Source organism: Tachysurus vachellii, chromosome 17 (assembly GCF_030014155.1).
Source record: "Tachysurus vachellii isolate PV-2020 chromosome 17, HZAU_Pvac_v1, whole genome shotgun sequence".
Taxonomy (NCBI): Eukaryota; Metazoa; Chordata; class Actinopteri; order Siluriformes; family Bagridae; genus Tachysurus; species Tachysurus vachellii.
In genome coordinates this window covers 12823232-12837543 of record NC_083476.1, presented here as the reverse complement: position 1 = coordinate 12837543, position 14312 = coordinate 12823232, and the positions used below count along the sequence as shown (strand labels likewise).

The following is a 14312-nucleotide window of genomic DNA, read 5'->3' as shown; positions in this document are numbered from 1 at the left end:
GAGAGAGACCTTGTCAGTGATCCAGTCCAGGGCATCCTCACACTCCCTCAGGTACTGCACCAGTTTCTGGGCCTGCAGCAAACGCACACCTTTCTCCTTAGTCTTCTGCAGCAGCAGATCCCACAGCCGGTGCAGCTCCTCTAAGCGACTCTGATTGAGAGAGAGAGAGAGAGAGAGAGAGAGAGATATGAGACAGAGAGTTTTAATAGTTTTGAGTGATGGGAGATTAAGCAAAGTGGGTGGGTCCAGGTGATGTAAAAAAGTCATGTTTAGCTTGATACAAGAGTAGTAATACAACGCCATCAAACCTCAGGTAAACGTCATCCTTCCCTCCAAAACAACACCGCCATTACAGCCTGCAGTTGAGGGTAACTTATAGTTAGTTGATACATGTGTAATGACTAAGCCACCTGTTGGCATGCATCATACGCTTAAAGTCTGGATGAAACCATGGCACCTGACAGCAGGAACACCTCCTGGAGATCATTGTACGAATGATAAAGTAATGGGTAAGATGAGGGAAGTGAAAAAAAACCCAAAACACCAATTGATGTTTATGAACATTTGCATCCATCCAGAACTATATAGAGATGAAATGGTACAAACCAAGCTGACACCTGATAAACAAGCACAGGAGAGTTCACTAGTAAAGATTCAGAGATTAAATGTTGTATACAGGCTGGTTTATCCTTGTGCAAGCAAATACCTTACACACAATGTACAGAAAAGGGAAAGCCAATTGTCATCAAAATGTATAATATAAACCCTTGCTTTATATTGGGACACGAACATATTGTCAGTGCAAAAGTATAAACCAGCCATAACGTCACTGCACACACGCACATACTACCAGTGAGGAAAGGTGAGAATTGATTTTACCAAAAGGTTCAGAAATTTCACAGCACACAGAGACCTACTTGGATATAAGTTCCGTAATTGACACTTTTTACAATTGGTCTCTGGGCGGTCCGGTATGGCGTGAAGGACTGAGCCAGATCATTAACATGATTAACATTAGCATGATTAGCATGCAGAGCTTCACATTAACACTGATATAGGACATACATCAGGGTACATGGAATCGATCACTATACATTTTGTTCAAGGGAATGACAGAGAGTCAGCGGGTGAATTAAAGAGACAGTAGGTGAATGAGAGAGTCTGTGAGTGAAAGACTCAGTGAGAAAATGAGTCGATGGATGAACGAGAGTCAGGGATGCGTGAGTAAGTTGGGAAATGAGTGAATGAGAGAGTCAGTGGGTAAAATGAGTGCATGTCAGTGGGAGAATGAGAGTGTCTGTGAGTGAAAGAGTCTGTGATAAAAAGAGACGATGGATGAATGAGTGAGGATTGAGTGAATGAGAGAGTCAGCGGGTAAAATGAGAGTCAGTAGTTGAATGAGATGAGTGAATGAAAGCAAGTGTAAGTGAAAGTGAGGGAGTGAATTAGACTGAGCAACTGAGTGAATAAGAGTATAAGGAATGGGAGAAAGGGTTTGCTGTTACCCGGATGGTCTCGGCAGCAAAGTGGCTTTCGGAGATCATGAGGTTGCCGGTTTCGTCCAGTTTGATTATGGCGCCAGAGTTGGCCTGCACCTCCGCTTCAAAGGCCTGGTGTTTCTGTAGCTTTCCCTAAGAGAGACGCACACATATTGTATAATTAAGAGGCTTAACAGAGTCCAAAGAGTACCTTCAGATACTACAATAGTGTTAACAGAAAAGCAGAAACCTGTATTAAACAGTTATAATATAAACTCTTATATTTTATATCAGTGTTTTAAATTTGATCTCCAGTTTTAATTCCACTACAGTAATGCATGGACTTGATTTGAAAGGACAAAGTCTTCATGTAATCAGGCTTTACTGGTAAAATGCCAGTCACATGCTTCGTAAGAAACCAGCTCAGCATCTGAAGGGGCTATAAGGAAATTCTTAAAATGAAAGAAAGACTGGTTAGAGGACAAAGATTAACATGCGCTAAAGAGGACACTATAATATTTAACTAGGATAACATCCAGTTGAGGTGATTCCTTAAAGGTTTCATGCACTGCCTTGAGATATGGTCTGGACGCTGACATACTGAAACAGGAAATCAGTAAGAGCGAGCGAGCTGAACTGCTTAACTGATTTACATAACAGCCATCAGAGATACTGAATAAAGATGGAATTTTATTCTCCATTAGACTCAGTTTCTCACAATCTGACAATTGAACAACTTAGTTAAACATTCCTGTGAGAAATCCCCATCACAGTACCATCGATTCTTCCAAACTCCACCCTACAAAGTTAATCAAATCCAACTGTTTTTTCCGTAACCACGTGATGGCTGGATGAAGGAATAGTGTGCAGGAAGAGGGACAGAAATAAAACACACCACTGAACCATATGTACTGTGAACAAGCTGCTACTGTAAAGCACACACAGAGTGGTACAAGGCATTCTAGAGCGGACTAATACTGGGTGAAAACAATAATACTTTTCCCTAGAAGTGACAAAATGTAAAATCAGAACAAGAACATGAAAAAAAAAGAGTTTTTATTAAACCCTGGACATGTATCCTGTAGCTACGCACCTGAAGGTTGCTGGGGTCCTTGTAGTTCTCGTCAGAAGCGATTTGCAGCTTCTCCTGGATCCATTTCTCCAGCTCGTCTGCATCACGGCGGAAGAATTGGAAGCGGTATGAGTCCTCCAGTTTCTGCCTGCGCACAGTCGACAGCTCCTTAAAGCGCCGGTAACGGTCCAGGACCTGCTGCCGACGCTCCTGGATGTCATCGGCTGTCTCCAGAACTTTTGTGCCGCTGGTGTCCATTCTCTAAAAAATATGCACACAATTGATATAATTTAACTTGCAAAGGGTGTGTTGACCAATATTTGTGAAGCTCAACAGGGCAATATGTGACATAAACTACAAATAAATAAGATCTTCACACTGTGGCCAGTGTTAAAGTCCCTTCTTCCCTTCCTTTTTTCTAAAGGTGACTAGGACTAGGACTAGCAATAGAACATGACAATTGTTTACTTTTTTTCAGCATTTTCAATTACAAGTCACGGTTTCCATATGAAATAGTTACAAACTTATAACAGATCTCTATGAGCACACACAGAGACAGAAACAGACAGAGACACACACACAGAGACACACACACAGACAGAGACACACAGACACAGACACACACAGACACACACAGACACACACAGAGAGAGACACACACAGAGAGAGACACACACAGAGAGAGACACACACAGAGAGAGACACACACAGAGAGAGACACACACAGAGAGAGACACACACAGAGAGAGACACACACAGAGAGAGACACACACACAGAGAGACACACACACAGAGAGACACACACACAGAGAGACACACACACAGAGAGACACACACACAGAGAGACACACACACAGAGAGACACACACACAGAGAGACACACACACAGAGAGACACACACACAAACACACAGACACACAGAGTGAACAGCTGATTAAACGAGCAGTCTGGGCAGAAATTCCACATGCCTCTGAACAAACAGCATAAAAGATACTGCTGCTGTCAGCCCCCCTGGGAATTAACCCCTCTCCCACACACACACACACACCCACCATCACCACCACCCCCTAAAAACACCCCCATCAGCTGTGCCTCTTTCACTGTGGGAAGAAGCAGGAGATCTGTGTAACTGAAACACAAGTAACTAGGAAAAGGGCCACACCTGCCTTAGGGAAATAGTTCTTGACATTCCGGATATTCCGCTCCTCCCTAGCATGAGACAGAGTGGATTTTAGAGAATGTGTGGCCCCTGCAGGACTATTTATAGTGGGATAACACAGAGGTCACCGCAACAAAAGGGTCAAGAAAAATCCACTAGTAACGAGTAGCCCTTCACATATTCTCCTCTCCACTGAAATGGGATCTCTCTTCACACACACAGGAATGTCAGAGTTTAAAGATAAACAGAACTACAAGGAAGTTCACCGTTCTAGAGTGTGAAAGCTGTTTCAGACCCTGGGGGTGATTAAGTGAACTTGTAGAGAATGAAGTACAAGTCATGGGACAGGAATAAGAGGAGAATTGTCTGACAAACACGAGGACGGTGGGTGTGAGGGTTAAACCACAGCCATGTCTTTAACACAGGAAATAACCAGCTGAGGCTGTGCCATGACACCGCTGTGCTTTTTCAATACACAGCTTTGTTACAGCATCCCAGGAACATCCAAAACAGCGGGTGGAGGAAAGACGGGAGACGAGGAGACTTGCAATGATGTACAAAGAAAGAGAGACTGTTGTCAAGGCAACTAGAGTGAGAGACTGTCAGATAGACCGCAGGGATGAACAACACTGCACATTGTAATGACTAATGGACAGAATGGATCAGTCGATTTAATGGAGCTTCAAAACACCACCACCAGACCACGCCCGTAATCAGCAGTGTAAACACACACACACACACACACACACACACACACAGAGTAATGGAAGCAAACGGACACCAGATTCGCTTGTACGCATCACACCACACTCGTAACTTTAAAGTTCATAAACTAACCAGTTTCATAAACTCTAGTATTATTTCACTTCTAACCTCCAGCCCCGGCTTCATATCTCAGGCCACATCCTCTACTTCAGTCCGACGCTGATGTTGCATCACTGCAAATTCTCTGCTTTTGCAGAGTGGATCTCATTTACACAGAGAGGTGATTAATGGCATTATTACCAGAGTATCTCTGGGCATTTTGAACTGCCATCCCGTCAGCCCTCTTCTACATACATGACCTCACAAATGCTCATGATTGGCTAGTGTCACAGTGATTGACAGGGAAGAGAGAGTATTAGTCTCCTCCCACTTTACATACCAAACATGTCCCAACTGTGTTTATGCTAAACAGGATGTTTTTTTTTTTTTTGGCTAAACTGTAGCTAAGCTAAATCAGAAAGAATCGTCAGTGACAGTGCTACCTCTTCACTGAGGGAATTTAGCACATCTCTGCAGGACTGGGTTCAGTCTGCGCTAAAGTCTCACAGTGGGGATGAGTATCAGGGTCAGGAGCACAAAGCTGTGCACAAGAACACTGTGGCTGTACACAGATAAAATGCCACACCCCGCATTAATAAGCACGAACAGAAATGACGTCATAGAGACCTGCATGACGCGGCACATTTTTGAGGTCGCTTGAGAAAAGCTTCACGTTGGTGCGACTCAGCTGACCTGAGTGTGTTTTCTCAGCCTGTTACTCTAACTGATAATACAATCCATTCCATAAAAAAAAGCAAAGCTTATAGAAACATACAAACGGAAATAGGCAGAAAAACTCACCAGCGCGTGTCAGTTAAGCTTGTTTCGGAGCGCTAAAGAAGTGCAGCTAGATTCAGATAACAAGCAGTGTGCAGGATCGAGATAACACCAAGTCACACTCCTCCTACACACTCGCACTGTTCCTCCTACTCACTCAGCTCTCCCTCGTTCCCTACACCCCATCTCTCTCTCTCTCCCTCCCTCTCCCATTAGAGCTCCTCACTGCGCTCTAGAATATTCTCCACCCTCTCTCTCTCCTCCCTCCCTCCCTCCCTCTGTACTGTGCAGTCTGATAACTCTCTCACATTCCAGCTCCATGATGACAGAGACAAAGTCCAATAACCACTGTCTGATGTACAATTTCTAAACCTAAAGACTAAACCTGTGGTGCTTCACTAAATAAAATCCACTCAAATATAAATAGAGTTTACATTTTAATTATATACAGTTTTACACACACACACACACACACTCACACAGTTATATGTATATACATTATATACAGCTCACATTTTGAAACGTTTTTGAGAATTTTTTTCTTTTATGGCACGTTGTCTTTGAACATTTAAAAAGGAAACGTGAATAAATATACAGATGTTATGTAGGCCTTGATGCCTGATGATGCCTGAGAGGCACAGGCTCCCCGTGACCCGAGGTAGTTCGGATAAGCGGTAGAAAATGAATGAATGAATGAATGTTATGTAGGTCAGAGGTTAACCATCCGGGAGAAAAGTAGACGCTTTTAGATTGGTCAAACTGGGCATATAATAAAATCACAGCAAAGTGAAGAGACCTGAAGTGGAGTCACAATGGAAGCTACGACCACAACGGTTCAGGTTAGTGTGTGTTGAGAAACAGCTAAGTTCATTTTACAAATGTCACTTCTTAATATATGTAAAATGTTACCTAAATACTCAAAGAGTTGAACATCGTTGAAGGAAACTAGCTATGTGAGTGGACCGTTTTAAAAGTATTACATGTTTGACCTCAGAAAGCAGATCTTACCTCGAGATTTGATGTCGGTATATAACTGTATTGTGGCTTCAACAGAGTGAAGGGATTCAAAGATTTTTCACTTTACCTTGCACTTTCTTTTAAAAACAACAAAATGGTTCTGTTCAGAGCGAGTTTCTCTGCATGCTCATGTTTAACTAGCGCACTCGGGTCTTTCCTCACGCTCTCATGTAAAGATGCTCACATGCTTTAAACAACTACAGACTGAGATTTGAGAATGTTTTAGTCCGGTTGTTTTCTTTATTTATTATCTAGTCATTTATATTTTCACCGACCGCAGTGACACACAAAAGCCACTCCACCTCTTTTGGCCAGCTCAGCACAACACTTGTGTGTTTAGAGCGATCTTGATCGATGTGGTACATAACTAGGCTCTATCTCGTTCCATACACCTCCGTCTCTCTCTCTCTCTCGCACCGTGATGCAGCAGGAGCATGTTACGGCTCTCAGAAGAAGCTCATGTTAGCTGTTACGGTAGCTGAGGGACCTCCAGCTAAATCATTTCTAATCTTGCAAATTGTGCCAATTTAGAAATGATGGATGTTTAGGATTATTCAGGATTATTTTTCCAATCTCATATAAAGAGAGTGTTCTTCTGTTTTAATTGGTGTCATTGTTGTCAACTTTTTTGACCTTTAAAACCATAATGTAATGGTTTCAGTGCAGTTTACATACATTTTAATCATTAACTTCATTCATGACAAAGACACCGTCATGTTCAGTTGATACCATGTGACTTGTTTCCCATTCGTCAGAAAATCAGGTGTGTGTGTGTCTGAGAGAGAGAGAGAGAGAGAGAGAGTGAGAGAGAGAGAGAGAGTGAGAGAGGGGGAGAGAGGGAGAGAGAGAGAGACAGAGAGAGGGACGATTCTTATTCCCACAGTGTCCTGATAATGAGCTCGTCCTCCTTAAGACGTCCTGCGTGACCTCGCTGAGAGAGGACTAGTTTAGATATTTATACCCTGCTACAGAAGTGTGTCACAGAGTACGAGATTCCGGCAGCATCGCCAACACTCGCGCGACACCTTTCCATGACAACGAGTGGGTATTTCACTTACTAGAGTTTTTTTTTTTAAACGCACAGTACGAAGCAGATGATTAGATACACACAAGAGACAAACACCAAAAATAACACTGGACATCAATGTATTTGTAATTGTATAGATAAAAATGGTCACTATTGTGAACCTCGATTAATCTGCTAAGAATGAGATAACTGGTGATAAGTAACCGGAAGTTTGTATACAGATTAAACTGTTGAATCATTAGTTATGTCCGACACGATTAATCGTTTAAAGCTGATTAGCACATAAGTAACACGTGAATACAAAGAAAATCAGTTTTTCAAAAAAAAAAAAAAAAAAAAAAAAAAAAAAAAAAAAAAAAAAAAGGGAAGCCCAGGCAAAATATAAAACGAGTACAAAACCATTTTGTACAGAATCTGACAATTTTTACTCACTTGTCTCCTTCAATCTCTAGATGATGCTTTTTTCTCATTGGATCACTAGGATCTCTACAGTGTCCTGCTTTTTATATGTTTTTTAAATTATCAATAAACTACTCGCTATTCTACACGCCATCATCTGACTAAAGATGCCGGATTCTTTTGCATACCAAAACACCTCTTTTCCTCTTTTTGCTGAAACTAAAACAAACAAAAGAAACCCCTCTACTAAATCATCCATAAATCATCAGTGTCCTTCAGACATCTTGTTAACATCCTAACATCCTGTAAGAGTGAATCTCATCTCACTGAGCTAGAGAGCATCTTCTCCCACTGGGGAAATCAATGTTGGTGGAAAACGAGCAGGTTTCCATGGAAACACATTTGTAACCAGCATAGGAGGAGAACAGGAAGGACAGAGACAGGGAGGAAATGAGATCACTGCTTTCTGGAGCTAGTACAGAGGTAAACTCTTTCTACTCTCAGGACACTGAGGAACACGGTACTAATATCGAGTAGAAATATCAGCGAGAACGTCGTGATCGGCCTGAGACTCTTTACTGGATATATTTTTCCGATCTGAATAAATTCTGATGGATTTTAGACTTAGTCACATTTTAGTGGTTTGTTTCAGCTTGTTGAGATATGTACAGTATATATATATCTTTTGAAGAAGGAATCTGGGGCTTGATTTATTACAACAGTAGCTAATAGAATTTAAGAAGCCAAGAAAATGATTATTAACATTTATAGGGAGACAGAAGCACAGCACACGCCCCTGGGTGCAGCATGAATCGTCACTTTTTTACCTTAAAATTTAAATCTGAAGACAAAATCACTACATTTTTATAAATATTGCTGTATATTGTAAGAAGATAAATATTCTCGGGGAACAGAGGTTATGCAAAAATGACTATTGATCAAACACACTAAAGCTGCATTATTCTAATCATCATCATCATCATCATCATGCTTGCCTTCATCAGTTAATGATTAGCAGCTGTGATGTTTATAATCGGAGCTATAAAAGCTAACCAGTTTCCATTTCCTCAACCTGGTGCACTGGATCACTGAAAGCTCTGTGTTATTTATTTCAGTCTCATTTTTTTTTTTACATCTTGTCGTGTCAGTGTAAAGATAGTAAAGATGATCATAGTGGAGCCATTAATGAAGGCTATAATCGAGTGGCAGAAATGAACATGACTGATTCTGTCCAACTCAATTTTAATCGCACTGCAAAGTCATGCAGAGAGAAAACACACACACACACACACACACACACACACCATGCAGCACTCTATACTCATACACATGCATTACAGCTCAATGCACAGACCTACCTCAGAACAAAACCTTCATATTAATTGTGAGGAAAAAAAACACGTGATTTCAGAGCTGCAAACATTTTGTGAGAGATGTGACTAGGCAAAAGTGTCTCTCTCCATCTCTGCTGTGTGGATAGCGGATAGACGCAGGAATGCTGCAGTGATGAACGCATGCGGGGACGCAGCCAAGTCTCAGCCCTGCTTGCTGTCCTGCCCTGCCCAGGGAGAAAACCTGGCTCTCATACCACTCAGCTGACTACATCCACTCCCATCTTAATCACTTCTACTCCATCACGACTGCACAAACACCATACGCTATAAGATGGTGGTTAGCTCACGTTCCCTGATGTGCTTAACAAATTTAAAAATAGCTTTCTGCGAGTCGATATATCGTCGTTATATTTTCTCTGAGTGGTAGATATAAAAATGTTGGTTATCACTTTATCATTGTTTAATCTGAACCTCTCTGTCGACTTACATTTGGATCTCATCTTATACGGAGAAACTGATTGTTCAGGTCCTTGCTCAGGGGTCCAGCAGTGGTAACTTTTGGACTTGGGATTCAAACTCACAACCTTCTGATTGGTAGACCATCACCATAACCACATAACACCACACCCCCTAATCCCCCATATCCTCCAATCATCCATCAACGTCCCCCATATCCCCCATATCCTCCAATCATCCATTTTAAAACAAAATATTAGATCCGCCTTGTTGCAATGAATCAAGCATCTTAATGAGGTTGAGCTTCTCAGCTTCCGAAAAGAAGCCTGGTTCTGTAATGATGACCAAACAGCTCCACCTTGGTCTTGGCAGTCTAAACTATTTGTTCCACCACTTTTATGGTTTATTGAGATGAGGTTTTACAAACATTTGTTAAACTGCCATATTTTTTTGAGGAGAGAACTGGCCTTTTCTTGCCACCCTTCCATGAAAGCCATAGTTGTTCAGAGTTTTCCTGGCTGAACTTTCTTGAACATACAGAGACCTGTAGGTCATGTGACGTAACTTGTGGGTTTCCCTGAGCATTAAACAGTTTAATCTAGGACTGAATTTGCTGGGATGCCCACTCCTGGGAAAACTAGCAACTGTCTTGAAGGTTCTCATTTGTAAACAATCCTCCTCACTGTAGTGTGGTGAATTTCAGATTGTTTGTTGATGGTCTTATAACCTTCCCCAGAATAAAGAGCAGCAGCAACTGCTTCTCTGAGGTCATGGCTGATGTCCATTCTTCTTGTCATGACGCATGCACACACGCACACACACACACACACACACACATACGCTCCAGAATACTGAACTGCCAAATGTCCTGCTTTTACACAGGTGCTCACACTTCCTGATGATGAACTAATTTTATGTCATTTATCAGTGAAATGCATTCAATTACACATAAAATCCATTTTAGTTGAATGGTTTATATCTGTTCCAAATCTGTTCTGTATGCATGTTCACCGTCAGGGTTATGTGGATCATCTCAATTTGGATATAGTCCTGATTCTCAAGATGCTAAACAGTGTAAAGGAGAAATGAAATTCCTTTTAGATTTGCTATCATCATTTGTTTAGCCAGAAAATGAGACCACTGCACACCATATGCACACCACAAGCACACACACACACTTTACCTTTAGTTTGGGTTTAATAAACTTGGACATGGTAGTGCTGTATCTGTCACCATTACAGGGCATAAGAGTAAACAAGGTCAGTGAAACAGCAATGTGTTTAAATATCAATTGAAACACTCTACCATGCTATAACACCCTATAACCAATGCATACTACAGCCACAGCAGAATTAGCCAAGCTCCAGCATGGAAGTGTTCATATGTTCATGCGTGATACAAATGTGAGACAGATGTGAGAGATCAGGGAGTCTCCTCGCTCCAGTTTTTAGGACATCACCGCTGCAGGATTGTGTTACAGGATTACATCACATGACACCATTATCCCTTCCTCCTGCATTTATTTCACTGAACAGAGGCTTCGGGAATGCACCAACTCAAGAGAAAACAATATTAAAAGTCTGATTGTCATGTGATGACAATTATAACATGATGTAGATGTGCTGGTGCTCGATGTTCATGTAAGAGTGTTGTAAAGTATGTGTACACACACACACGAAAAAAAAAACAAACCAAAAAACCACACATCTATTAGACTTTACACAGCTGTACATAAAGCGGAAACAACGTTTCCCATGGGACCTTTGCTGAGAACCCTATGTTCTAGAGCTATGACTTTACACACCGCACCCTGTCCTCAGAGAGCATTACATCAGCCTCAAGGAGGGGGACAGGAACAGGAAAAAGGAAAAGCAAGGGGAGGATTGTGCATTGGGAGTATATATGTAAAAAAATATATAAGAAATGATTTGTGATTTTTATACAGAGGCAGGATGGAAGAAGTCATTATGGGAATGTAAATCGGAGCTCTCTGGTGTTCTCTAGGGTAAAAGTAAACAGCTTTGTGAGCTTTCAGAGTACACAACACTCTGCATGCTAATGGCCAAGTACAAAACAGTTCCCGGTTTATTAATGTAAAGCAGAGACAGAGCCACTGAAACATGCTGAGTGTGCTAAAGCAACCCTCGCTGAAGATCATTTAAAGCCTGGATCACATTTCACTAGGTAGGAATTTCACTTAAGGGGCTGAATTTGTTCTGTTGTACAAAAGTGTACAGTGATATGCCACTTTAATAGGAGCTCCTGCTCATTGGTTCATGCAGATACATCAGAATGAATAAAGTCATTCAGGTACTGCTCAAAATCTTCAGTTAATGTTCACATCAAATGTCAGAGTGGGGAAAAAAATCTGCAGTTCTGCACAGGTGGAAACGTCATGCTGGTGAGAGATCGGCTAGACTGGTTTGAGCTGACAGAACAGTAACTTAAAATAACCACTCTTTACAACTGTGCTGTGCTGAAAGGCATCTCAGAATGCACAACACAATGAACCTTCTGGTGGATGGACTACAACAGCAGAAGACCAGATCACGTCAGGTTCAATACTGTCAGTGAATAACAGGAATCTCAAGCTACAATTTGTAAAGGCTTTTTTTTTTGTTTTTGTTTTTGTTAAAGAAACCAAACATCTTTTGACTGGGGGTAAAAACTGGCTTTTTATGTATTTTTATGGTATTTGAAGAAACCAGGTACACTTCACAGATCTAGGAGTGTTTTAAATTGTATGTTAAAAGATGTTCAAAATATATTTTATCTGCTATTTTTTAACATTTAAATTGTATTCCTATTATTATTATTATTATTATTATAGTTACAAAACGATGCCGCTGTTTCAGAGTCGACTCCTATTTGATTCCAATTCTTAGTGTTCGGGAAATTGACCCAAGAATCGAATTTTTTTTTTTTTTTTTTATTGCTCATTAAACTAATTATTTTTCCCTTGTGAATGGCGTTCTAACATACTCGTCCGTTTTATATACATCACATCTGGGCGAACTAGAGCCGAATCAATCTATAGAATCGACTCCAAATATTTTAGTATCGACTCCCAGTCGTAGGGCGGCTCCTACGGTAGTCAAGGACATATTTGAGTCGTATAAATAAATATCAATTTCCATACAGCAGATGCAAAAACATTACGGTTTTATGTTTTTTTTTGTAAAAAAAATAAATGACGTTTTGCATCTGGTTGTAACGTTACACATTGATTATAAGATGTTTATGCAGCTAGTTCAGCTAGCTTGCTTTCGACAGAACGGCGGTTAAAATGATATATTAGAGCCATTTCGACGACATAGTTAGGTATAAAATATACACGAATTAGTATTTTAAGGGTTTGGAATGTAAAATACGGTGTTAATATGCGTAAGTAGTGTAAACACGTCGACCGGTAACCGTCCCACTAGATACCGATGAAATAAGATTAGCCCGCTAGCTAGCTCTGGTTAACTAGCAAATAAAATACATAATATTAATGCATTAATGGTGTAATATTTAACAACCCGTTAGTCAGATTGTTGCAGAAAACACGTTCAGACATGTACACGGTCAGAATTATGCTGTTAGTTTGGTTAATAGTGTATTTTTGTGGTGTTGTGCAGAAGGCAGGGCATCGACATAAGTCCATTCAATCGAGTAATAACAACGAAGCAGCACAACTTCACATTAAAATACATCTTTATGTCGCACAGCCATGCAAATAATAAAGCCTCATACCTCGGTGGAAGTCGTGTTTTCCGCTGTATATAGAACTGGTGCGATACGGAATGTAATAACGCTGCTGCTGCTGCTGTCGGTCTTCCTGAGGAACCTGGGGGAGGTGTGGTGACGTCACCGCCGCAGCGATAAACCGAGCTGTACCGAATACCGCGGTACAACACTTGAACACTTGTATTCGGTACAGCTCGGTTTATCGCTGTACCGAATACTTAATTAAAATATTAATTTTCACTAAGGGCTTTATCTGAGTCTATGGAACCATAGAGTGTATGTTGGGGTTACAACATGGATAGGTTTCCAGCATACTGTACACATGGTTCCACCTGGTGTGATCCACATGTGGAGAAACTCTTCAATGACCTGAGCTCAGGATCAAAACCCAGGAGCTATAAGGTGACGAAGCTAACTGCCGCACCAGTCACCCCACTAGTGTGTAAAATACATTACGCTGAGGTGATAACAGAACAAATGTATTTATTAAATCCAAATATTCAGCACATTAATACCTTTCTAACCATTAAGATATCTCTGCTGTTTGTTTGTTGGTGTTCCGATTCCTTTATTTAATATTTGCTAGTGTGCTTTAATGCTTAGTGAGGATGTTGATTAGTCTTTACTCAAAGGCTGCTAGTGACTCAGCAATTCAGCCACAGCATGTTTATACTAGTACCTTGATGCACAAATTACTTTTACCATGAGGGATGGTGGGTCCGGTCGAGCTGTGCTAGCAGCTTAAAGTGTGGTGCAGAGTGCTCAACTCTGACACAGCAGCTACAAAAAATGTCAGTGCTGGGAATGCAGTAATAGTATAACGTGAGAAAACCTTGGGGTGAAAACAAGCCTTACAGCTGCATTCTGGATCAGTGGTAATGGGCTGAATAAGTATCTCTTGCTGCAGAATCAAACATTTTTCAAATGAATCAAAAATCTCATCATGCCTGGATAAAGACAAGTGAAAAGTCCTATTAAAAAAGTCCTATTAAAACTATCTTTTTTTCAGGCTGGAAAGTTGTCCTGCTTTCTGTCCAGAATTACACCAAGGTTGCAGAAG

At 41.0% G+C, this 14312-nt stretch overlaps 1 protein-coding gene across 8 annotated transcripts in view; it reads right to left on the bottom strand.

The window, feature by feature from the left end:
• Positions 1 to 13368, bottom strand: part of sptan1 (spectrin alpha, non-erythrocytic 1) — a 36943-nt gene extending 23575 nt beyond the window's left edge. For 3 of the 8 annotated variants that reach the window (XM_060890476.1, XM_060890477.1, XM_060890480.1), the window contains exons 1-4: positions 10707 to 10739; positions 2572 to 2811; positions 1506 to 1631; positions 10 to 150 (exon numbers count right to left, since the gene is read on the bottom strand). In XM_060890476.1, coding sequence (XP_060746459.1) covers positions 10 to 150; positions 1506 to 1631; positions 2572 to 2811; positions 10707 to 10736 — 537 coding nt within the window. In that variant the 5' untranslated portion in view covers positions 10737 to 10739. Of the gene's footprint in view, positions 1 to 9; positions 151 to 1505; positions 1632 to 2571; positions 2812 to 5314; positions 5472 to 10706; positions 10740 to 13258 lie in introns of those variants that run through there. The other 5 variants (XM_060890481.1, XM_060890482.1, XM_060890478.1 and 2 more) reach the window with 4 other exon arrangements.
• Between the last annotated feature and the right edge of the window lie 944 nt (positions 13369 to 14312).